General features: G+C 38.7%; 2 protein-coding genes across 3 annotated transcripts in view; one reads left to right on the plus strand and one right to left on the minus strand.

Annotated features, from left to right (window-relative positions):
- LOC134744628 (early growth response protein 3) overlaps positions 1–6,772 on the plus strand; it is a 66,521-nt gene extending 59,749 nt beyond the window's left edge. Inside the window, exons 1-2 of one of the 2 annotated variants that reach the window (XM_063678513.1) lie at positions 982–1,429; positions 3,457–6,772. In XM_063678513.1, the coding sequence (XP_063534583.1) occupies positions 1,234–1,429; positions 3,457–4,346 (1,086 nt within the window). In that variant the 5' untranslated portion in view covers positions 982–1,233 and the 3' untranslated portion in view covers positions 4,347–6,772. Of the gene's footprint in view, positions 1–981; positions 1,430–3,456 lie in introns of those variants that run through there. The other variant, XM_063678512.1, reaches the window with a different exon arrangement.
- Positions 6,773–16,859: 10,087 nt separating this feature from the next.
- On the minus strand, positions 16,860–24,174 carry LOC134745012 (protein TAPT1 homolog). Its single transcript, XM_063678980.1, has 10 exons — positions 23,904–24,174; positions 23,552–23,816; positions 22,534–22,847; positions 21,873–21,970; positions 21,144–21,382; positions 20,041–20,229; positions 19,363–19,512; positions 18,945–19,068; positions 18,271–18,417; positions 16,860–17,030 (listed from the first exon to the last, which is right to left on the minus strand). The coding sequence occupies exons 1-10, from the start codon at positions 24,031–24,033 to the stop codon at positions 16,875–16,877; spliced, it is 1,812 nt and encodes a 603-aa protein (XP_063535050.1). The 5' UTR covers positions 24,034–24,174; the 3' UTR covers positions 16,860–16,874.
- Between the last annotated feature and the right edge of the window lie 913 nt (positions 24,175–25,087).

Consider the following 25,087-nt stretch of genomic DNA (forward strand, 5'->3'; position numbering starts at 1 on the left):
GTGACAGACGGACAGCGAAGTCTTAGTAATAGGGTCCCGTTTTTACCCTTTGGGTACGGAACCCTAAAAACCTACAGAAACGATTCAGCTCAAACTACTTTTATGCCTCGTTAACTTTTTTCACGCAAAGATTTGGGGCTACCTGTCATAGTAAAAGTTTTAGAACTTACAATTAGCTATCCAGTGACATATCGCTTGACCTTATTGGTCATATAGGGCAATTTGCCCACCCTCCTTTGTAATAAAAAAGGTAAATTTGTACGGAACCCTCGGTGGGCGAGTCCGACTCGTACTTAGCCGCTTTTTAACTTTTAATACGTTATTTGACCTTTATTTTAAATTTTTTATTTTATATTTATTGGTTCACCGACAGTGGTTTACACGTTAAATATAACTACAAACGTTTTGACTATTATCGCTAAGCGTAACAATTAGGTACTTAAAGGTAAATAAATTACACCACTTGCATTGAATAAAGTAAGGAAATTGCATCTACTTATACGTAACATACTGTTTACAATAACAATGCAGAAGGGGTATAATTCTTACTTAATTAGGTAATTAATTTTATCTGGTATTTTTTTGATAAATAATGCAGTACAATCAAATCCTAAAATGTATGAATACCATTGCATAGTTATTTTAAAGTGTTAAAAACTTTAGTAGATGTGATAGGTATGTATTACTAAATTATACTACTATTTACTACATACACTACAAACTACTAAATTATAAACATTAAAATATTGTGATATTATTATATTAATACTGTCACAACGCTTTTACTTAAAAGCATATATTAGCAAATATTTACATCGATCGTGGTCAAAAAATTACATATCAAGATGGCTCTATCGAATAGGTCAAGTCAAAGTTGAATGAAGTTGCGATCCTCGGAAGCATACGCGACGGAATCGGAGGCTGCTCGGCTCGTGCCGGCGGCGCGCGGCGGCAGCGGGCAACGGCGGGCGGCGGGCGGGCGCCCGGGGTGGCGCGGGCGGTGGGCGGGCCGGGCGGTGACGTCAGCGCCGGGGGGGCGCAGCGCCGCGCGATTGGCGGAGCGGCGCGCGCCGCTACCGAATATGGGACCGCTTCTCCATTGATAAAACTGCGACGCGGGGTCGCGCGGAGCCAGTCCCCTTCGTACCGGCCGCGCGAGAGGCCGTCTTCACGCTGGCGTTGTTCGTAATTCCACTCGGCCAGTGGGCCGAGGAGCAGGTGGTGCCCGACGGCATGGGCACGGACGCGGAGCCCCCGATCGGGGCGCATCTACTGTCCCTGGCCGACATGGGCCTGGGCTTCGACTGCCCGATCAAGCCGGCGCCTGCGCCCGCGCTGGGCCACATGTCGGCGGACCTCAACACGCCGGTGTCCACGTCGGACCTGCCGGCGTTCTTCCCGAGTCTGCTGGAGCCCCCGCCGATATCAGGTGCGACCCTGGTCACTCGTATGCGCCGGGTACGTAGGCGGCCCGCGCCCCCGCAACCGATAACGTTGTAAATAAACAATGCGATTTCTTCCCGTTGCGTGTCCTTCACCTTCATTAAGCCGTAATATTGCCTCGTTTATACATTAATTCACGCGTTGTTACAAAGTTTAGTGTTTTAAAGTTAGTGTGAAATGGAAAGTCCTATCCCGTAGCCGGTCGGATCGATGCGCGACGTTGCATGGAACTCGACGAGTTCGTGAATGGTCTGTTGTCTGCCTTCCTCCCGTCATAAATTCCAATATAGAACGTGTCTTCGTATTTGTGATGAAATGTGTATTTTGTGCCAGTGTTCATAGTGAAAATTCACCATTCGTAGTGAAACTTAAGACCCTATTGGGCAACCGGGTGAATATGCAAATATTTTTTTCTGAATTAGACCAACGCATTTTCAAAACCGCTTTCACATTTCTCATTAAGATATTCTTTACACCAAAACTTTGATAACATTCTTTAATTGTGTTTTAAATAGGTACCTACACACCTCTTTCAAATTTTTATAACATGAATTTGTACCGAACTGAAAACAATTTTTAAACTTTTTACAATTATGAAGATTTATAATCATAAATGTAGGCACAATTCCAGTATAATTTGGCTTAAGAATAACAGAGTTTTAACTGCTAATTTATATATTAAAGTACCTATTGACGTTTAAAATATAAAAAATATATATATCCGTTCAATTAAAAGTTATTCATCTTCAATCATTAGTAGGCATGATTACTATTTTAAAGTACCTAATGACGTTCAAACTAGAAAAATATATCCGTTTAAATCCGTTCTGTGGCACAAATATCATAGCAGCAACTCTGTTTGTTGTTTAAGAATTTCCGATTAGGATGTGAAATCTGACAGTTGGGTGCGTAACCCATTGGCCGGGCGACGGGTGGTGGTGGTGGCGGCGGCGGGCGCGCTGGGCATCGCCGCTGATACCGATGCGCGCAGATACGCGGCATCCTGCGAGTTATCACTTATCAGCTCTTCCGTTCGCAATCCTAGTAAACGAATTAAAAAAAAGAACAAATGAGCTGGTTTTGACAATTAAAACATGTTTTAAGTTATTTTTTCTGGAATAGGTACAATATTTTGCTTGAACGACGTATGTACAAAATATAAAATCTAAGCTACGCTATGCATATTAGTTATGGCATATTAGTTATGGCATATTAGGCTAGGTTAGGGTGTACTTACTTACCTTACCCTGTAAAAATCTGCTTAAGAAGTTTTGTAATTACCTACATAGATTAAACAAGTTTAGTATAAATCTAGATTATCTAGAAGATCGACCAAAAAATATGTAGGTAGTTTCAATAAAATACCAAACCAAACGCAAACGCAAATAATTAACCGACAAACCACAAAATGTTTTTCTTGGATTTTTCAAAATGGATTTCGTATCAAACAAAAGTAGTCTAAACTAACCCATTAGTGTAAATAATGTTTCCCGACGGAATATTTGTCTATGTGAATGAAGGCTTAATTAATTAAAACATGAGTTATATGAAAATGGTAATGCAAAACTAATTTCAATATATCAATAGGTTTGGCGGGAAAGTCTGCAGGTAATTGATACTTTCAAATAGGTCGATATAGGTAAACTTAGGTGAGTAGGTGTAGTTGTAAAATCCGTGAGGAAAAATAACATGAAAGTGCTCCATGAAATAAGGAATTTAAGATGATCAAAACGTATGAATGTTGCGTAAAGTTCGGCTCTGGTTCTATCTTTACAAAGTGGTAGGACCTCTATTGAGAAACTTTAAATTGTATAGGTAGGTACGTTTGTTTTAACTTGATCCGACCGTATCGTGTATACATTTTATATTCGGTGCGTTGTTTTAGAACAAAGTTTAAGCAATTTAATTACATCGCGAAAAAGATCTCAGATCGTTATGATAACTCGTTCTGACAAAGCCAGACTACTCTCGACTGAAGTGTGCCAATAACAGTGCATCGTTTGCTTGTTGCAGGTAGCCTACCAGGCGATGAGTTGTCACTGGGTTGCTCCCCGCGACGCCACAAGCATGAGGCGTCGCTGTCGCCCGGCGCGCGCGCCGAGGACGCCAGCAACGCGTCCAGCGCCAGCGCCTCGCTGTACGGGCCCGCGCAGCCGCCCGCCGGCAAGCACGCGCCGTCGCCGCCGCTGCAGTGGCTGCTGCCGCCCGGCCCCGGCCCCGGCGACAAGTACTACCAGGAGTACGAGGAGCGCGTCGACCTTCTCCCGCCGCCCGAGTGCCAGCCCTCCTACTGCGCGCCCCCGCAGCCCTCCTGCCCCGGGCCGTGCGAGTACCGCGCGCCACCGCAGCACTGGGAGCAGGAGTACCAGCCCGCGCCGCAGCCCGCGCCCGGCCCCTCCGGCCTGCCCAAGCGCGAGCCCTACCCGGCACCGCCCTCCGACCGGCCCGTGCAGCTCGCCGAGTACAATCCGTCCACGAGCAAGGGCCACGAGATCCTGTCGCAGGTCTACCAGCAGAGCGCGCAGCCGCTGCGGCTGGTCGCGGTCAAGCCGCGCAAGTACCCCAACCGGCCGAGCAAGACGCCGGTGCACGAGCGGCCGTACGCCTGCCCCGTGGACGGCTGCGACCGACGCTTCTCGCGGTCCGACGAGCTGACGAGGCACATCAGGATACACACGGGCCAGAAGCCGTTCCAGTGCCGCATCTGCATGCGCTCGTTCAGCCGGTCGGACCACCTGACGACACACGTGCGCACGCACACGGGCGAGAAGCCCTTCGCCTGCGACGTCTGCGGGCGCAAGTTCGCGCGCTCGGACGAGAAGAAGCGGCACGCCAAGGTGCACCTGAAGCAGCGGCTGAAGCGCGAGCGCGGCGGCGCGCATGACCACCCGCCGCACCTCTAGCAGGCGGCGCCCGGCTCCGCGTCCCCACATTCCAGTGACAGTGAGCCCTCCACCTCCGAATCAGTGGACAACTGAACTTTTACTTTCACGTTGAAGTTATGAAATAATTTCATCGCCTAGCCGTAAGAGTTGTCTTTAACGAAGCTTTATTAACTCTACATATGTAAATTCATTGAAATTTATATATCTTTTTATACATAATATTTGTAAGTAATATGATAGATGATCAGCTCGATGTATTTATTTTTAATTTAGATAGGCTAATTGAATGAAATCGACTGGGAACAAGGTACGAAGCGATGTGGCCTAAAGTGTCCTAGTAGCGCTTCTCGCGACCGATGGGTACTCGGACTCGCCCGGGCGAGGCTGGAACATATCTTCTGTAGGTCTGCCGACAAGTTTGTAGCTTAACTGAACTTGTCTCTTACAGTGCATGCTAGTCGATGCACGCGTCAAAACTATACCATGAGAAAGTGATACGTAATGAGCCTATCCACAGGTACGACCAAGGTTAGAAAAAGTTTACCTACTAGCCTCACACAAATATTATAAAATTGACAAAATTCCATTACAGGTGTAAATTGTCCTACGTTTAAGATAGGAGTAATGTTATGTGTCAAAGAAATGAGGTGGTGAACCTTCTCTGACCGCGACTACCTAACTTAAGTATTGTATGTTTAATATTCTTGTACTTGACGAAACTAACGTGAAACTGTGCCATTAATTTAACTTTACAACGTGCCACTGCACTTATTGTTTAATACTAAGTGTAACACGACTGCTGAATACGTGATAAATATTATTTTATTTTATATTTTCTAGTCGAAGATATGGGCATGATAATGTCGTCTACAATATCTTACGCTGTTTTTTACATATGTATATTTGGTACCTTTTTCTATTTCTCGCGGTGCATTAGAGAGCTGCTGTCGAGTCTTCTCTTGCTCAAAGATTTGTTTAACAACATTTTGCTCAATCCGCTTCTTCTGTAGGTAACAGACCTTCTCACTAACCACCCTAATAACTATTCTTTCTTCTGCACTTCACCTGTTCAATCTCGCTATATTGTTTTACGAATTTCGCTAAATATTTCGGGTTATCTTCAGTGTTTTCCCAGTGGCATATATGTTTTTAATGTTCGTATTATAGACTAATCTAGTGAAGAGGGTAATGTTAGCGTTAAAATTATGATCTCTTAATCAATATTAATTAATTTCAAATACAGCGAGTGCTCCTTATTTATAATACTCATAGGTTTTTGTATAAGTAGTTAACATAACGTGTAGATAGGTTATTTGTACAATGTAGGCTTCAGTAACTGTGATTATGTTGATTGTTACGAACAGTTTCTTCCGTGCAATGTGACATCTGCAGTTCGTTTCTCGAGTCATAGCTGTAACTGCATTATTAGATTTCATTTATAGTACAAAATTAAGCACAAATAGCTTTTAGAAATCGTATAACGTGAGAACGAGAGTTTATGAAATTGCCTTCAATACCATATACCTACTGTTAAAAATCACTAGTTATTATTATAAAGTTATAATTGTTGTGTTAGCCATGGCGCGTCTATTAGACTAAAAAGAACATAAATCAAGGTAGTGCAATTATACCTACTGAAGAACTGACAATAATATTACTAATTCTTGAGCCTAAACAGTTTTGAAAAGCGAGTAAATTAAATTTTCACGCAAAAGAAAAGATAGTTCCGAATTGCCAAGTAGTCCATTGTCGAGCGGGCAGCCGCGCCCGCGCCCCTACGACCGCAGACGCGAGCGGTGATGAAATGATATACAAGAGAGGTGTTCGAGTTATATCTAACGTTTTTACTGTTGTAGGCGAGACGACGTCTCCGATAGAGAAGGCTAGAGTAGATAGGTTTTAATAAAGTGTAATCTGTTAGTGAAATGAGTGACAATTGAAACGGAGAAGACTAAATTCTTACACGTTTTACGTAATGTTGCATCGCGTTAAAGTTATTCATATACGGTGTATGTATGAAATAAGACATGTGACCCAGTGACATAACGCGCACTCGGAGCACCGGTTACGACTACGTCCTAATACATGCCTACACGTTGCTATTACTAGCTGCCGAACCGACTCTAAGAGAATTATGACTACATTGTGGTGTTCATTCAATAGTGAATGAGAACGAATTCTTTACGAATTTTGTGTACCTATGTTTATAATTTAAGCTATCTTATATATATATATATTTCACCGGTGTGAAAGTTGTTGATGTTCTAAGATAGTTTTAAGTATGTAGGTATTGTTAAATCTCACTAATTTTTACTAAATTCTATTTAATATATTTGTAAATACACTGACTAAATTTGGATTTAATGTGTATATAAGAGAAAAAGAAATTTTTTATTTAATATGAATTCACCTAAGGTGATAAAATACAAATTGTTGAAAACTTGGACTTTTATGGTTTTATTCCTAATAATAATTCCTAATAATGAAAAAATAAGATGAAAAAGAATAACAGAAAATGATATATTTTTTTAATTTAAAAATACAAGTAATATTAATTAGTCTACAAAATAACAATGACCAAATATTATATGCAATGCATATGCAGGCAATGGTGGAATAATTTATCAGTCATTAAAAAAATATTGAACAAGTGCATGAAGTTGAAGCAATGGATAAAAAATCTGAAACTATTCTGAAGTAAATTCTTTGTTAAAGTCACACACTTGGCACAGAAGGTGGGATGTTAAGTAGTTAAATTTAGCAACAACAGAATATTGGCACACTTCAATGAGTGTATGTATTTTTAACATTTGTAACAAAAATCTAACGCGTGGAAACTCACTAAATTGCCGTGCTATATTTACCTAACCTACTTGTAATATAACTATATAACAGATGTATGGATGGAAAAGAATATCTCAAATGACTTGAGGAAAATTTGCGAAAAATATGCAAGATCACAGGTGATCTTCCCTGACCGATAAACTACTAATTAATAGAGTCAGACCAAGAAAAGTCTGCAATGATTTTGATAGCACACGCAGTGCAAGTGTTATTTTGAACGTCAAACTTCTATGAAATTATGACGTACAAATAACACTTGCACTGCGTATGCTATCAAAATCGACAAAATCGTTGCAGACTATGTAACTTGGTCTATGTAACTCTAATAGTATTTTATGCAACCGTTGATCAAGTGGTAAAAAAAGGCGAGTGGCGTGAGTAACAATTTAAGGCGAGTGGACTTCTACCTACGGTATCTACCTATTTCAAATAGTATAATCTGAAAAAAAACATGTCTATGGTTCACTTATTTGTCAGAGATGAAGATGACATTTAAAATAAGGCAACAATGTATTTCATACGATATTTTTATGCACAAATGCGTTTTTGGGGAATAGACTAAAGACTTATCTTGACAACTAAGGTAGGGTTTTAATGATATGTGCACGACCCTTTATATAAACGTAGTGGTTATATACTCTTTGCTTTATATGACAAATAAAAGTATGGGAGTAGAAAAGAGTAAAAAAAATGTATTCCATACAAAAATATAACCTTAAAATTTAATCGTCATTGTAGTAAATTAGGAAAAATAAGTGCTCTTATTTTTAAAATGTCATAAAATTGATGACTATTCACACTTATGCAATATGCAGACGGTGCACACCACTCTACATAATAAACCCTAAACAAGGTAGATAGCGACATCTACCGTCAGCAACGCGCCGTGATGTACTTACTCAGCGAGGGAGCTTAAAACTAGCTACATGCATAGCGAATGCGATGTGGTCAAGTTCGGTGTGTAGTAGTGCGGCCGAAACTCGACAGATGGCTTGCGCTTCTAATCTGATCCGTGGCACGTTTACAGATTGCTACTACTTTATACTTATAGCAAAGATAGATATAACTCCGTAATAGATGGATACAGTCTAAGGAAAAAACGTGCCTCGAAAATCAAGAAAATTTGATTCTCGTTCAGAGGGCGCTACTAGTTTTGGCCTACAGTCGTATAGATGGCGTTGACGGTTTCGTTTGTTATTTAACAATTTTAACGCATATCAGTGAAAGAACATGGGTCAAAATCATAAAAATAATTAATGCAAATAAAAAAAATCATTTATCTATATTTAAATACATTCTATCGTATTTTTATAAATCTTCATTTTTAATTTTAAAGTGTGTCGACAGATGGCAGTGAATTTACTGGGGTTACAAAATTTACTATGACAGTACCGCTCTAGTATAAGTTACTCTATGCTTATAGTAAGTTACTCTATGCTTATAGTTTATCCCATTAGGATAGATAGGTGTACAAAATTAAGCAAATTTGATCCAAATTTAATTTTTTGATAGTCGAAATGATGGGGGGAAATATATTAATCTTGTCTTATTAAGGGTAAAATATTTTTATTTTAAAATTTCACCTGTCCCAGTGTCTTTATTCAAATATAATTCAAATCGTTTAAAGTGAAAATGACCCACTTTTTAGTTTCCTATCGAGCAGTAATTTTGCATGTCAGTGTAAGCATAGAGTAAATCTATCTTTGGTGTAAGTAAATTGGATGATAATGCAATAGGTATATTATTATAGTGGCTTGAGAATGATCTGACGATAGAGCCGAATGATGGCCATGATAACTCCGTAACAAAACACGCAACCTCATCTCTGCATTGCTCGTTTTTGTCGGTCTTTATTTTCATATATTGCCAATGGTCGGATTCATTACCTCGAACGAATAGGAATAGGACATTTAATTAATTGGTCATTGGATAACATCAATCCCCAGAAAATGGCTCTTTCGGAGCATATTCATTGTAATAAGGATACAACGTGTTTTTAATATTTTACTGATACTGTGTTTTCTTTCTACAGCGCAGTCAAACACTAAATGTTTTGTTTTCAAGAATCTGTGCGGTTTCGCCCATTTTTATTATTATAAGAAATTTTGGTAAGAGGAAAAACAAGACATTAATAAACAAATAATAATTTATTTCATAGAAAAACTCCACATCAACAAAATCATACAATACACGGTGGCTAAAAAACATGTGCATTCCCGTTGCCAGGGAGGTTTGTGGCAACTTTCACTATGGGACCAACCCCGAAAGCGCGAAAAAACTTTAGCTGTTTCATACATTTTGGCTGGTCCATTTTCTATGGGGGGGGGGTAAATTTTTATTCGCGATTTCATTTCGTGGTTGGTCCCATAGTAGAAGTTGCTCAGTATAATCCCAAAACCTCCCTGGCAACGGCAATGCACTTTTTTTCAACCCTGTATAACTATCCCTATTCTGCATACACCTAGGTGACCTAGGTTTAAAGTAGACACCTCCATGCATTGTCCCAAAAGATACAGTGTTAATGTGTTACACTGACTGATGAGGACTAATGGACAAAATTTTAATTAATAAATCGTAAAAATAATGTCTTATTTACAAAATAAGTTTTTCCTTGAAGACTGGAACATGTCATATTTATTCAGCTTAAAAATATATTCAATGAATGCGATTTGAAATATGTGGTGCCACAGGAATGATACAATTACTTACAGTTGTGTGCAATATAATAGCAGTCAATAAGAAAATGAAAATTAGGTGAAAACTGTAACTTTCGATCGATTATATTGGATCTTCTTCTATAATTCTTCTGCATTACTTGACATTGTTTCATAATTAACTGTAACCTTTACTTAAATAATATTGGAAGTAAAAATTTTTTTGTGAAAACCGGTTTTTTTTTTAAATGTAGAACTCTATGAAAGAAGTAGAATTGTGTATAATTGTATTGTAACTTGGTATCTCGCTATTATTTCCAATCAAAGCTTTACATCTAAAGTTTAGATCTAAACCCATGTCATCCAGAAAAAAAGAAACTTTTCTATAAGACCATCTTCGTAGCAGAGTGTACTAGCTAGTAGTTCATCATTCGGACTCTGTTGTTGATTTATGACCAAATACTTGGTTTTGTTTGTTTGTTTGTTTGGCTCTAAATAATAGCTGCCCATGACAAACCAAGTAGTCGGTCTAAAATCAACAACAAAGTAACAAAGTCCGAATTGGTCCGAATGAACACACTAGAACACGAAGATCGTCTTATAGAAAAGTTTCTGGATGACGGGTTTAGAATTAGATGTAAAGCTTTGATTGGAAATAGGCAAGATACTAAATCACAATTAAAGAGTCAAACCAAGAAAAGTCTGCAGAGAATTTGAAAGAATTTATTTCCGCGAATTTCCGCTAGTCCGTAAAAAAGCCGGTTTTTACTTTCAATATTATTTAAATAAAGGTTACAGTCAATTTTGAAACAATGTCAAGTAATTTAGAAGAATTATAAAAAAAGATCCGATATAATTGATCTAAAGTATTGTTTTCGCCTAATTTACATTTACAGATTGCTACTACTTTATACTTATAGTAAGTTACTCTATGCTTATAGTTTATCCCATTAGGATAGATAGGTGTAGAAAATTAAGCAAATTTGAACCAAATTTAATTTTTTGAGAGTCGAAATGATGGGGGGAAATATATTAATCTTGTCTTATTGAGGGTAAAATATTTTTATTTTAAAATTTCACCTGTCCCAGTGTCTTTATTCAAATATAATTCAAATCGTTTAAAGTGAAAATGACCCACTTTTTAGTTTCCTATCGAGCAGTAATTTTGCATGTCAGTGTAAGCATAGAGTAAATCTATCTTTGGTGTAAGTAAATTGGATGATAATGCAATAGGTATATTATTATAGTGGCTTGAGAATGATCTGACGATAGAGCCGAATGATGGCCATGGTAACTCCGTAACAAAACACGCAACCTCATCTCTGCATTGCTCGTTTTTGTCGGTCTTTATTTTCATATATTGCCAATGGTCGGATTCATTACCTCGAACGAATAGGAATAGGACATTTAATTAATTGGTCATTGGATAACATCAATCCCCAGAAAATGGCTTGGTACTGTATTGGTACACAATTGTATTTATTTCCGCGAATTTCCGCTAGTCCGTAAAAAAGCCGGTTTTTACTTTCAATATTATTTAAATAAAGGTTACAGTCAATTTTGAAACAATGTCAAGTAATTTAGAAGAATTATAAAAAAAGATCCGATATAATTGATCTAAAGATATTGTTTTCGCCTAATTTACATTTTCGTATTGACTGCTATTATATTGCACACAACGGTAACAAAAGATCCAATATAATTGATCCAAAGTTATTGTTTTCATCTAATTTTCATTTTCTTATTGACTGCTACCATAAATTCAAACCATCATTAGGAACAATCCAAAAAAACAATCATTATTCATAAGGAATTAGGAAACGACTTTTTTCTAAGCACCCAAGTGACATCAGTCTTAAATTTTAAGCTAAATTAAATAACTACTACTGTAAGTAGTTCATGCTTTATACCTCATATAAGTCACATATATACATACATAATTATTAATATATGCAACTCTTTTAGTCTAGGATACTGTAATCTTACAGGCACTCATTTACGCAAGTTTTTTTCTATAAACATTTTTTTGTCCCGGATCCTAAAATGACAACTGGATTGTCCCAATAGGACCAACCGTTCTGTCATTTCAGTACAAAGTACATATTAATTTTTTCTTGAAATAACAGATCAATTAGACAGATTGTGGCAATCGAAATGTAATTTCACTATCTGAGTTTTAGTTTTTCAGCAATTATTATAATTAAAAAGTGTTGGTAAATTAAGAATTAGCCTCATGCATGAAGTTTATATTTGAACTAAATATGTTTTATTCGGATGTTTGTTACCGTTATATCATGTTACAAATGCATTTCCGTTTTTAAATTACCATTTAATTACTTAAAATTATAAATAAAAAGTACAAAAATTTGCCCGCGAAAAGCTAGTGAGCGAAACGCTCGAAACGCCACGTGACGTCACGCGTTCGACAGATTAGTGTCATTAGTAGCAAACGTCAGTTGGGCCGCCCAACGTGTGACGTCATCACGCTCTGTCGAATTCGCGCCAAAAATTATGAGCGTTTCAACCGCTCAAAAATTTTCAACATTTTATATATTTTTTAATAAAATAATGTTAAGGTTTACAAAAGTATTTTTATCATTTCCGGTGTTCCAACGATATAAATTATGAATCCAAAAATAAAAATAAATTCATGCATGGAGCTAATTAGTATGTCTACCTGTTCATTTAGCACGTTGTTTGTTTATTTTCAAATAAAACATTATAATTTGTCATGTTTCTCAGTAACTCTATGGATAACTGTGTAGATATATGAAATGGTAATTTATTTACCACGAATAGTACTTTACTGCACATTATCTCTTCTGAGCTATATAAGTCAAAATATATTAGTTTACTTCTATTTCACTAATACTTTTTTTTTTTTTTTTTTTTTTTTTAATCTGGTTTTTATGGAGGCTTTGGACACTCTAGGTGAACATGTCAGCCTCATGGGTGCTATCATAGTTCCCTACTCAAGGGAGAGGTCAATAAAGTGGTAAACACTGATTGCTTTGTCCGATATAGGCTCTGCCAACCAACAATTGATCTGTCCATTGTGCATGGAGCCCAGACTACCAAAAATTCTTTTTCTCAAGTCCGAATTCCGGACGCATTCCAACAACACGTGAGACAAGTCATCAGTCTTCTGACAGTTTGCACACAGTGGTGACGATTTAACACCCATCATGCACAGAAAATCACTAATACTTAAAACAGTTAATCCCGCAAAATATAAATACCTACATATCATTCCGTCAAAAATGGACCAAAGTAAACTGAAATTTTTAAACACACTGAATAAATGTAAACAAAGGTGTGTGTGGCCAGTGACAAAAAACTTTTGCACGATAATGATGATGGTAAAACATATTCTATGTTTTCTCAGGCCTCAAACTATCCCCATAATAAAATTATATGTAATAGTGTGCCATTAATAAATAGTTTTTGAGAAAATTCATTTCTTACGTACATTTATTTTTAAGTTTTTCTGCGAGCCCTTACTTTGAGAACCTTTACTTGCCTGCAAGGGTCACCTTGACAGTGACAGTAGTTTGTTTAAATTAATTCCGTGTGTTTAAAAATTCCAGTTTAGAAAGTGTCAAGGCGAGGAAAAACATATTTTTCACCACACCAGCTGGTAAAGGCTCTCTTGATTGTTCAAAAACTGATAGGGAAGTTGCATTTTATTAACATGTACGGCACGCCGGCGCAAACGCACGTGTCAGCTATATTTTGAGCAATGGTGAGAAAATGTGTTTTATATTTTGTCGCAAAAAAATTGGAAGTTTTCTACTACTATTTTTACATTGTTCTGTAGATAAATTACTTGGCTATAGGCATGGTATTTGCGGATCCCTGAATTCGACGCCACTTTTACTCTACACGCGGTGAAACATATCGCAGCGTCGATTTTGGCTTCCTTTGAGGAATGTTAGGCGTCATGACAGTGATGGTGACTGGTGTCATTTTGTACGTACGGGCGCGGCGCACACCCCCCCACTTCCGCGACCTCCGAATGCACGGAATTGGCGCGCGGGCAGTACATTTTCTTCATTTTTGTGGCAATTCACTCGCAAAGTAATCAAATGCAAATTTTGATTTGATTTCTTATGGTTCCTGGTCGAATTGACTTTTAAATGATGATTTTGAACGATAAATATTTAATAACATTCATTTTGAATCGATTTGCTTTGATTTTGTTGATATTTTACAGTTAGTATTTTCCTTGAGTTGGTGTGGTAAAAAAAATTGTGTTTCACTCGGTGGCAAAATTTGTTTAACCCTCTTGCCTTGAAACCCTTGCAACGCTCAAGTTTCCATTTTTCGAACCACTCGCTACGCTCGTGGTTCACGTTATGACACATTGACATGAGTGGTTAAACAACAACTTTGCCTCCTTGTAAAACAAATAACTATTATAGAAAAAATAATAACTTCTTAAAAACCGTATCACGTAATAGAGCACAAGTGATAGACTAGACCGATCGGATTAAAAATAAATAATTTATTATGGTAGTTTTTTATAAATCTCTTTAAACTCGGCGTGTAGACTAGGCGTTAGCTCGACGATAATGGCATTTAGGCGATAATGCAGTAAAATCTAGTCATCCTGACACCTTCCACAAAAAGGTATTGAGAATAAGTGCCGCATGTCACGTTGACGATGTCCCGTAGAGACTGCCTTAGTCGAAAAAGATTCATAAAAGCCTTAGGTCAGCCTTATACGGTCGGAATACCTTACTGAATGCACTGCTGGAATTCTGGCATTAATTTCGCACCACGTTTCCTTCAAAACTTAGGTTAATGTATCTTTTTCTGTTACATGGCAAGTTCGTAGCGCAATAGCCGGTTAAAAAGAAAACTCAGGGTCAATCGCAGCAATCATAAATTGACGGACTGAACAACGGCAATCAGCAGTAATATATGAAATTTCCCATAGGTACAATAAAATTAACTAGTTTTAAGGGTGACCGACGGTTTGGTGCATCTGTGTCTCTAAATTTTTTTTCGTTACTATCTATTGACTTGGGAACATAAAACTTTCGAATTCAGATTTTCGTAAGTTCATAAAAAAACGGTACCTATATACAACTATGTCAGATACGAGGGGCGTTCAATAAATTCTCGATATTGATATCTTACAACCTTTTTGAGTATTTCTTTTGTTACTGGCCACTAAGAGTCATTCATAGACTTTAAAAAAAAAAGTAAAATTCAAACCGATATGTTCTCGTTTTTCTGCAATTGCCGAACAAACGTGAGCACCATGAGCGATTTAACAATGTTAATTAAATTAGAGCATCGAGCCGTAATAAAATTCTTGACCAATCAGGGTAAAAATCAAAAAACTATAAAAGAAGAAATGGATTGTGTTTACCGTGAGTCTGCTCCTTCTTTATCTACCATTCAAAAGTGGTCAAGTGAATTTAAACGTGGGAGAGAGAGTATTGAAGATGATCCTAGACCAGGCCGGCCTGTAGTAGCTACTTCACAAGAAAATATTATCAAAGTGGAAAAACTTATATTGGAAGACGGCCGAGTGAAGGTAAAATCAATAGCTCAAATAACCGGTCTTTCTGTTGGTACCATACATGATATTATCCATTACCATCTTAATATGTCAAAAGTAAGTGCGAGATGGGTTCCGCGAATGCTGACACCGGTTCAGAAAGATATGCGAGTAGCTTGTTGTTCCGATTTTATTGACCTGTGCGGTGAAAATCCTGATGAGGTGCTGCAAAAGATAGTTACTGGAGATGAAACCTGGGTTCATTATTATGACCCAGAAAGTAAACAGGAGTCCATGCAGTGGCACGTTAAGGGTACAGCTCATCCCAAGAAGTTCAAGGTCATCCCTTCAGCTGGCAAGGTCATGGCCACAATATTTTGGGATTGTGAAGGAATATTACTGATCGATTACAAACAAAAGAGTGTAAATATCACAGGACAGTACTACGCTAATATTCTACGTCAATTAAGGGGTGCAATCAAAGACAAGAGGCCAGGAAAATTAACCAAAGGTGTTCTGCTTCTGCATGACAACGCCCCTGTGCATACTGCTCATATTGCCAAGGCGGCTATTCTTGAATCTGGGTTTGAAACTATTACTCACCCACCGTATAGTCCGGACTTAGCCCCCAGTGACTTCTTTTTGTTCCCCAATCTTAAAAAGGATCTGCGTGGAAATCGATTTTCTGACGATGAAGCGTTGAAGGCGGCAGTGGAGGAGCATTTTGACACCAAAGATAAAAATTATTTTTATGAGGGATTAAAAAAAATAATAGATCGATCTTTTAAGTGTATCAACATAGGGGGGGAGTATATTGAAAAATAAAAATATTAAACTTATCGTATTTGTTTGTTTTCATTCACATACCGAGAATTTATTGAACGCCCCTCGTAGTTGAGATAGTACAGTAAAAAACTGTGTCAAGTTATGCAATATATGAATTTAATTGTAAGGGAAATGGCGTCGCTGCGCAGTTGCGCCAACGTTGCGTGGAGCAGCAGCCATAGAGTTGACTAGACGCCGGCGCTCGGGAGACGATAGACGGGGAGCTTCTAGCTACGGAAATAGGTTTGTAATTTATGGAGCAACGAAATCCCTCTAGTTAGTGCCATACTATCATTATTTATTAATTCGGGCGCCTGGCAGCTGTTCAGCGGTGGGTGTGAGAGTGGATGGGCAACAAAGGGGTTGTAAAATCAATTATTGAAGGTGGTTATAGGTTATAGAGCTCCGAATTTGGTGTGATATAATAGCTAATTATGTATTTAACTCGAATATAACATTGCCAGGCGTTTTAATTGGGGGGAAAGTAGTGTCAGGTGACCACTGTCAGCCACCGCTGAACAGCTGCCAGGCGCCCGGATTAATTAATAATGATAGTATGGCACACTAACTAGAGGGATTTCGTTGCGCTATAAATTGCAAACCTATTTCCGTAGCTAGCTCCTTAACTTAGTAGTCTAGGGGAGTATGGGGTGGCCCTAAGATTCAGAATTCCACAGCCGAATTCAGCAAAATGTTCTCAAGAAGTTGATACCGCTATGTGGGCTCAACGTCGTCGACGGTGGCGAGGTTGGGCTCGGACTCGGAGCGGCGCGGCGCGCGCTCGGCGTCGGGCGCGCGCGCGTGCGCGTGCGCGTGCGCGTGCGCGGGGGGCGTCGCCGCCACGTCCGGCGCCGAGCGGCTCATGTCGCCCTGCACAGACCATGTTAAGCGGGATTTACATTACGAAATTAGTGTCATGCATGTTGAAATCAGTTTCACGAAAGTAGTTTCGATATATGCGAAAGTAATTTCGTGAAATAATTAGTGTCGTGAAATTCACAGTATCGCAGTGACCACGGCCCCGGCAGCATCGAAGCTACACGTGCGCACAGCGCAGGCACTTTCGTAATGTAAATCCCGCTTAAGAGCCTACCCACACTAGGGTCTTTTGAGCGGCGTCTGGTCAGCGCTATGGAAAATGGCATCGCTGCGCTGTTGCGCCAGCGTTACGTCGAGCATTAAGGCTTGGCCAAACACAAGGCGCGACCGCCGCCCATGCTAACAGGTTAGCGACGTCAAACAGACTGTGTCCCGCCGGCCCCTTGCGTCCACGCGGCGCGGACGCGGCGCTGCGTCACGCCGTGTGATTGGCCAAGCCTTTAGCCATAGACAATCGACGCTCGGGAGACGCTAGTGTGGGGTGGCCCTAAGAAAAATCGTGCTTCTTGCAACAGGTGTAGTGTTTAACAGCTCAAATAGATGGCTCTGTACTGCACCATATGTTTTGTGGTCACTGGACTGTTGGCAACCCTTAGGACGTTTCTAATATATGCCTACTTTCTAATAAAAACATAGAACAACCCCTTTTTTTTATTTGTAACATCGTAGTTTCAACTCAGCGGCGGCCTTAGTCCTTAGAACAAGAAAGCGAGTTCTCACCAAGTAGGGGTCGAGCAAGTCCCCGGGTTCCTGCTTGGGCTGCGGAGTCATCTTGTTGTTGCTGTACCACACGCCGTTGATGTCGATGGCGCCGTTAAAGATGGCCCTATTGTAGAAGAAAACGAGTTCTCACCAAGTCGGGGTCGAGCCAGTCTCCGGGTTCCTGCTTGGGATGCGGAGCACACGCCGTTGATGTCGATGGCGCCGTTGGAGATGGCCCGATTGTAGAAAAAAGCGACTTCTCACCAAGTCGGCGTCGAGCAAGTCCCCGGATTCCTGATTGGGCTGCGGAATCATCTTGTTGTTGCTGTAGCCCACGCCGTTAATGTCGATGGCGCCGTTGCAGTTGGCCCTATTGTAGAAGAAAACGAGTTCTCACCAAGTCGGGGTCAAGCAAGTCTTAGGATTCCTGCTTGGGCTGCAGACTCATCTTGTTGTTGCTGTAGCACACGCCGTTAATGTCGATGGCGCCATTAGAGATGGCCCTATTGTAGAAGAAGCAAGTTCTCACCAAGTCGGCGTCGAGCAAGTCCCCGGATTCCTGCTTGGGCTGCGGGCTCATCTTGTCGTTGAGGTAGCACACGCCGTTGATGTCGATGGCGCTGTTTGAGAAGATGGCCGCTGCTCCCACTGACACGTCTACTAGTGCTTCCGTCTTCTAAATTAATTAAAAATACATGATATGTTGTAATCAAGAGTCTACACCACCGTGCTAGGTTTTGAACTTAATAAGGGTCTTAATAAATGATTTTACTTTGAGCACCAGCTGAACCATAAAAAGACCTTTTTTTTAAATGTAGGATACACATAAAGACGAATTTTAAGAGCATAAGAAATGAAAACAATAAATCTGTAGGTACCTAATATATACTGATTGATTCACCAAAGCTGGCGTAAATAAACCAATTGAATAACAGTGAACGCATAATATACGTCAAAATTCTTATAAGAATTTTCAGGTTGATGACTTTACTGACCAGCCGGACTAGCACAGAAGTGGCGCGACAGTATGTCGCCCGCGAGATAGACTACCCGTCCCTCTTTAATTAATACATTTAGAAAAAGGCGGGTAGTCTATCTCGCGGGGGAGATAATGTCGCACCTGCGTCGAGATACTGTGCTAGGCCTACAGAGCATAGAAATATAGAAAAAAAAATTAAGAACAATAAATAACTTAAAACTCACAATAACTTCCTCGGGTTCCTCGAACTTCAACTGAACAGTTTTCTTCGCGGGCGGCACTTCCTTCTCTGGTGTTTTTAAATTATACGTGCAGGGAGTTTCCTTCGGAATGAAGTCTTTTGGTTCCCTAAAAAATATTGCCGACATGTAACTGTTTTAACTTAGAAAAAATATTTACAAATAAACTAACACTTATAATATTTGCAGGAAGGGTTGCGTCGTTAGGCTGAAGGACAGTCCTACTACGGTGCAAGATAAAGCAACATACGTGTATTCGTTCCCTCTTCTGTGAATAAAAGACAAATAAACTAACTTAACTTGTTTATGTGTGTAGCATGTAGGTACACAGGTGTGTTTCCTAAGCTATAAAATAACACTTTCTAAAGTAAAGCTTAGACAAACAATAAGTAAATATACGCACTTTTTAGGCGTCGTATGGTGGCTGTCGTTTTTATCAGTCTGGTGCTGCGAGATCAGATCACACGCTTTCCCCAAAATGACAATGGACACAAGCACCCTGATTGATATCAGAGACAAATACGCTATTATTATCAAGAACACGGCAGCAAATCTGTAATAAAAAAGAATAGTAAGAAAGTAATAAAACAAAACGCATAAATATGAAAAGTATTAGGTAAACAAGGCACTTATATCGGTGCTATAAAAATGTTTTTCATTGGATAATATTGTCCTTCACAAAACATGTGGGTCATAAAACAAGCTATCCATGTTTTATCTTCGATGTGTAATTTAACTTTCGCGTATAATTTCCGTCCTATGGCAGCATTTTTTTCCATTTTATGTTCACCAAATATTTAAGCCAAGATACGTTAACGATACAAGGTCACATAAGTAATTAGATATTAAGCGTGATAGGTAATTAAAGGATGATAAAGCCTATCTATTCAGTTTTATATGTACCTATTTTTGTTACGTATGCTAATACTTTGGACTCACCCGTCGACTTTAACAACGTGAACCAGCACTCTAGTAATGACGACTAGCGGCAGCGGGATGAAGCCCATCCTCCTCGCCACCAGATCCGAGTGACCACTCTGAACGCGTGTTTCTGTCGCGTCTGCCAATACCATGGACTCACCCGTCGACTTTAACAGCGTGAACCAGCACTCTAGTAATGACGACGCCTAGCGGCAGCGGGATGAAGCCCATCCTCCTCGCCACCAGGTCCGAGTGGTCGCTGAAGGCGTATTTCTGTCGCGTCTGCGCTACGTCGTACGCCAAACTGACCGTATATTCCCGGTATACGCCAAATGGGATCTCGTTAAACCTGAATAACAATTTTTTGTGTGATGCTTCGTTTGCCAAGTTTTCTTTTAACCGAACCCGGTTTTTTAAACAATTAAGTTTTCTAAAAATTTTAAAAGGCATTCTGTAGATGCCAATTCTGACGGTTTTCCAAAAAGGTTGCTGTAGAGTGTAGGTAACCAATAATGGTAAACTAATATAATATAGGTACATAAAGACAGATATCTGCTGAAAACAAACCGGTTCTACTAATGTGTTATGTGCCGTTTTCAATTAAAAAGTATCATATTGTCGGTTGCTGATAAGGCTGATTCCTAATTGCATTCTTATGGCAGTAACGCCTTAATAACAGTAGATAACAAGTTACCTTTTTCTTGAAAACAGTATGAGTTACTGACCAGCTTGATACGTGATGTCAAGGTCACAGATTGTAACTTCCCAGATTATTACAACAGTGGAAACTTATGCATATCAAACATTGCCATAGTGCAGAAAAAGGCCGTCTATGCTAAGTTTGTACCAACTAGGCTGTAACAATGCATTGACACACATCCCATAGGAGCGCCAAAATACTTAATGAAAACTAAAAGTGGTCGAACTCTATTTTTAGGGTTCCGTACCCAAAGGGTAAAAACGGGACCCTATTACTAAGACTCCTATGTCGGTCTGTCCGTCTGCGTGTCACTAGGCTGTATCTCACGAACCGTGATAGCTAGACAGTTGAAATTTTCACAGATGATGTATTTCTGTTGCCGCTATAACAACAAATACTAAAAAGTACGGAACCCTCGATGCGCGAATCCGACTCGCACTTGGAAGGATTTTCTAGTTAAATAACTAGTTTTAACAAAGGCGTGTACAAATAACTTGCGTGTTTTTTCACGACAGGCATAATATCTGCTGTTATCTATAAAAATACTCCTTATTGAAATTTACCTAGTAATAAAGGCATGCTTCACCCAGTCAATAATGACCTCAAAGGTCAGTACGAGCACACAGTCCGGCGCGAGTATCCAGAAGCGCTCCTCGCGCCACATATACTCCTTCATGGTTTGCAGCACCACGATGAAGAGTAGCACTGACAGGTGCAGCCGCTCTCTCACGTCACTGCATGATACTTGGAACAGGTTGTTCTTGTCAAATTTCTTGAAGACGCTGCCTTTTAGCTCGACAAACTGCAAAATGAAATGATTTTCAGATGTCCTGTAAGGAAATTAAGAGATAAGAAGAATTGGGGGTTAGGTACACGTTTCCTAAAAAAAAGAACAATTGGACATTATAAAAAATATTCCAAATGCAATGTGAACATGACCAATTGATCATCAATTTATTTAAAGAATTTCACTAATCTGACTTCTAAGAATGTCTGATTATACTTGCTTTTCAAACAACATTTGCAACATTTTTCATTATTCAACAACATATTTTATTGTTGTATGAAACATGATAATAGTAACTATGTATGTATTTTATTCAACAACAGTAAATTGGAAACCATTCACTATAATAAAATTTTAACCTGAAACCACTCACTGTACACCAGCAATAAATATTATCACACTACTGCACCTATTATCATTGTACTTTGAACGTTGCCACTAATTGTATAAGGGTGATAATCGGCATGCTGGTCGACAGCTGTTAAAAACCAGTTTAGGTACTTACGTTATTAGTCATCATAATGATGAGGAGGCTTTTATTGTTAGAGTTGAAGGCTACATTTAGTGTTGTCGCTTGAAACAACACCAATAAGCTGTGGAGGACTGAAAATGTATTTAAAGAAATTTTTAAATATAAAATATACTATAATAGTTGTTAAATTTTTCCAATATTATGTTTTAAACTATATTCTGATTGGTTCCCAAACTATTTAAACATTCCTTGGAGTACTTTTGTGACATCACCAAATGTTAAATACAATTATATGCTAGATTCTTAATGACCAGTCTGGCCTAGTGGGTAGTGACCCTGCCTATGAAGCCGATGGTCCTGGGTTCGAATACCGGTAAGGGCATTTATTTGTGAGATGAGCACAGATAAGATATTGGTTCCTGAGTCATGGATGTTTTCTATGTATTTAAGTATCTGTATATTGTATTTATTGTTGTCTGAGTACCCATAACACAAGCCTTCTTAAGCTTACCATGGGACTTAGTCGATTTGTGTAAGAATTTTCTTTATAATATTTAATTATTTATTTATTTATTCTGAGTTTTCCCTGAAAGGATTTACAAATGCTTAATAAAAAAGGGAATAGGCAAAAGCAAACCCATTAATGAGACCATGTTTGATTTTCATAATAATGTTAAATGTTTAAAAAGGATACACACATAAATCATGGCAAATAATAAGTGAGGAATGACCCCCAAATGCTCCCTTCTTCTATCTCTAGGCTCCGTGGCTGTCCAAAACAGAGCATCTATTGTATCCTGTCCAAAGGCTGAAAACAACCGGTCTCCAACCTCCAGCATATTGAAAAATATGTACAACTTCATCACACTTTGACTTTTTACTAAATGATACATCATATTTGTATCGATATAACACATTAAAATACTGCAGATCAGCAGGATGAATCCTTTTAGTACATCACATGTCTCGGCAGGCTTTAAGATGCTCTTCCATGGGTGAGGATGGATTCTGAAAAGAGGAAACAATGAGTAAACTTGCTAGTAGTAAATAGTCTCACTGCAAACATTTGTCTGTAAATTCAATGTATGAGTCTTCCATTCCAAGGGCTCTAAATTTGCAGTGAAACAATGTTGAAATATTAAATTTGGATCCAATATTGTGTCAGTGTGGAGCAAGGGATTAAATAACTAAAATAGGTATTTGCTATGAATATAATGATATTATTCATAAACACACTATAAACCTCAAGGAACTATTAATTGTTTTCTTATTTGTTACTTTGACTTATGTATTTGGAAGAAAGGGATAAAATATAAATTAACTAATTGAGGATTGTTTATGAATATGGGGGTTAAACTACAAGCCTTATTTTTATTAGTTTGAAACAATAATAAATAAATATTATAAGACATTCTTACACAGATTGACTAAGTCCCACAGTAAGCTCAAGAAGGCTTGTTGTGGGTATTCACACAATGATATATATAATATAAGAATACATAAATACATAGAAAACACCCAAGACTCAGGAACAAATATCTGTGTTCATCACACAAATAAATGCCCTTACCGGGATTCGAACCCGGGACCATCGGCTTCACAGGCAGGGTCACTACCCACTAGGCCAGACCAGTCATCAAAACAAGGTTGTTTTATGTAAGATCCTGCAATATTATTAATTATTCTTAATTGTTTAGTAGTTTATAACTTACCCAAAACATTTTCTAAATAATCTGCTAAAGAATGACCAAAAAGCCATAATAAATCTTAATGGAAGAAAAGTGTACACAAACAGTAGGGAATCTGCACATTGGAAGAAACCATAAGCCATGAACTTCTCTAATTCCTGAGGGATTTTTATAAACGAGTAGACTTTCTCGCGGCGCGCAGAAAAACGCTCCTCGTCATGCTCCAGCATATAGCCCCTCGTCAACTCAACGTGTAGAAAAGTGAATAAAGAAGCAGATTTGCGTCCATCTGTAAAAACCGGTTTAATTCTGTAAAAATACATAAAGACATCCATATATCTTATGATAATGATGAAGGAATAGTTGAAGTTCGTACCTTTGCTCTTTACTTCTTTCGCGCCTTTAGCTTCAAAGTTATTATCACTAGTAAATTGTTGAACATTGGACACAGGTTTAAAACGTAACTTTTTAGTGAGTCCCTCCGATTCTTCACTTTTCACGACCATGGTGAAATCGAACTTTAGTATCTAATAAACATAAACACATTTGTCAGAACGGAAACACAAACGATAATCTAGTAGTATTGTGGATTTTATAAATACAAATAGTAAATGATACAAGTCTACAAGATCATATCATCGGTGACAGACAATGACAGCATGTGTTTTTTTTTTATTACGAGCATTGGCAAATGATTGGCAACTTGGCCATCGGCTCAAACCGTTGTCTGTTCTCTTTGACGGCGCAGCAAGTAGTATTACTTATCTCTCCTCGCTCTTGTAAAAATGCCATTTGTCAAAAAAGGACAACCATGCTGTTGACCAGATGAACTTCAAACAGTGTTGCCAACTCGGAATTTGAAAAAATGCCAGACTTATGTCTAAATTATGCCAGAAATATGCTAAATAATTTTGAAATGTGCTAAAAAAGATGCTAAAATATTATAGGTAACTAAAAACCGGCCATTATGACATATGACATGACATTGACTATACCATAGATAACACAAAAAGATTAGTGGGTGTAGACGAGACAATTTTTCGCACAATCTGATTGACAATTTAATTGGTAACGCGTATGAAAAAAAGGTCGCGGTGCGGTGCGGTAGTCTGTTATGACTTATTATAATTCCTCGTATGCATGGAGACTATATAAAGGAGCCAAATCTCTATGTATGAAAAGTGTCCATCAAAAAACAGTAATTAGGCGGCGCCACCATACACCGAAATACTACCAAAAACAACCTACGTAATTTGGACGGGTTATTTGTTGGTTCATGTTATACTCATGTCCCAAAGCCTAACTAGCGCCACCGGAGAGATTAGGAACTATTATTTAAAGCTGAAAGCGGTCACTTTTGCAACAATTCTGCCATAAGAGATTGGCATCCTTTCTATACCATCCATGCTCGTATGTATAAAATTTCCTTTGGCGGTTGTGCCATGGATTGTCTATCACTGCCAAGTAGGTTTCAAACTTGGCTTAGGGACATAATCACTTGATTCACTAAATTATGCTAAAAAAGATGCCAGATGCTAAATGGAAATTTTCGATGCCAGA

Source organism: Cydia strobilella, chromosome 10, assembly GCF_947568885.1.
Source record: "Cydia strobilella chromosome 10, ilCydStro3.1, whole genome shotgun sequence".
NCBI lineage: Eukaryota > Metazoa > Arthropoda > Insecta > Lepidoptera > Tortricidae > Cydia > Cydia strobilella.

Excerpts from the sequence above, each read along its gene's own strand:
- LOC134745012 (XM_063678980.1), bottom strand. The coding sequence starts at position 24,033 with ATGGTCGTGAAAAGTGAAGAATCGGAGGGACTCACTAAAAAGTTACGT. Across the intron at positions 21,971-22,533 it reads ATTTGCCATGATTTATGTGT|TCCTCCACAGCTTATTGGTG; the intron begins GTATCCTTTTTA and ends ATACATTTTCAG. Across the intron at positions 20,230-21,143 it reads AAGCATGCCTTTATTACTAG|GTTTAACGAGATCCCATTTG; the intron begins GTAAATTTCAAT and ends ATTGTTATTCAG.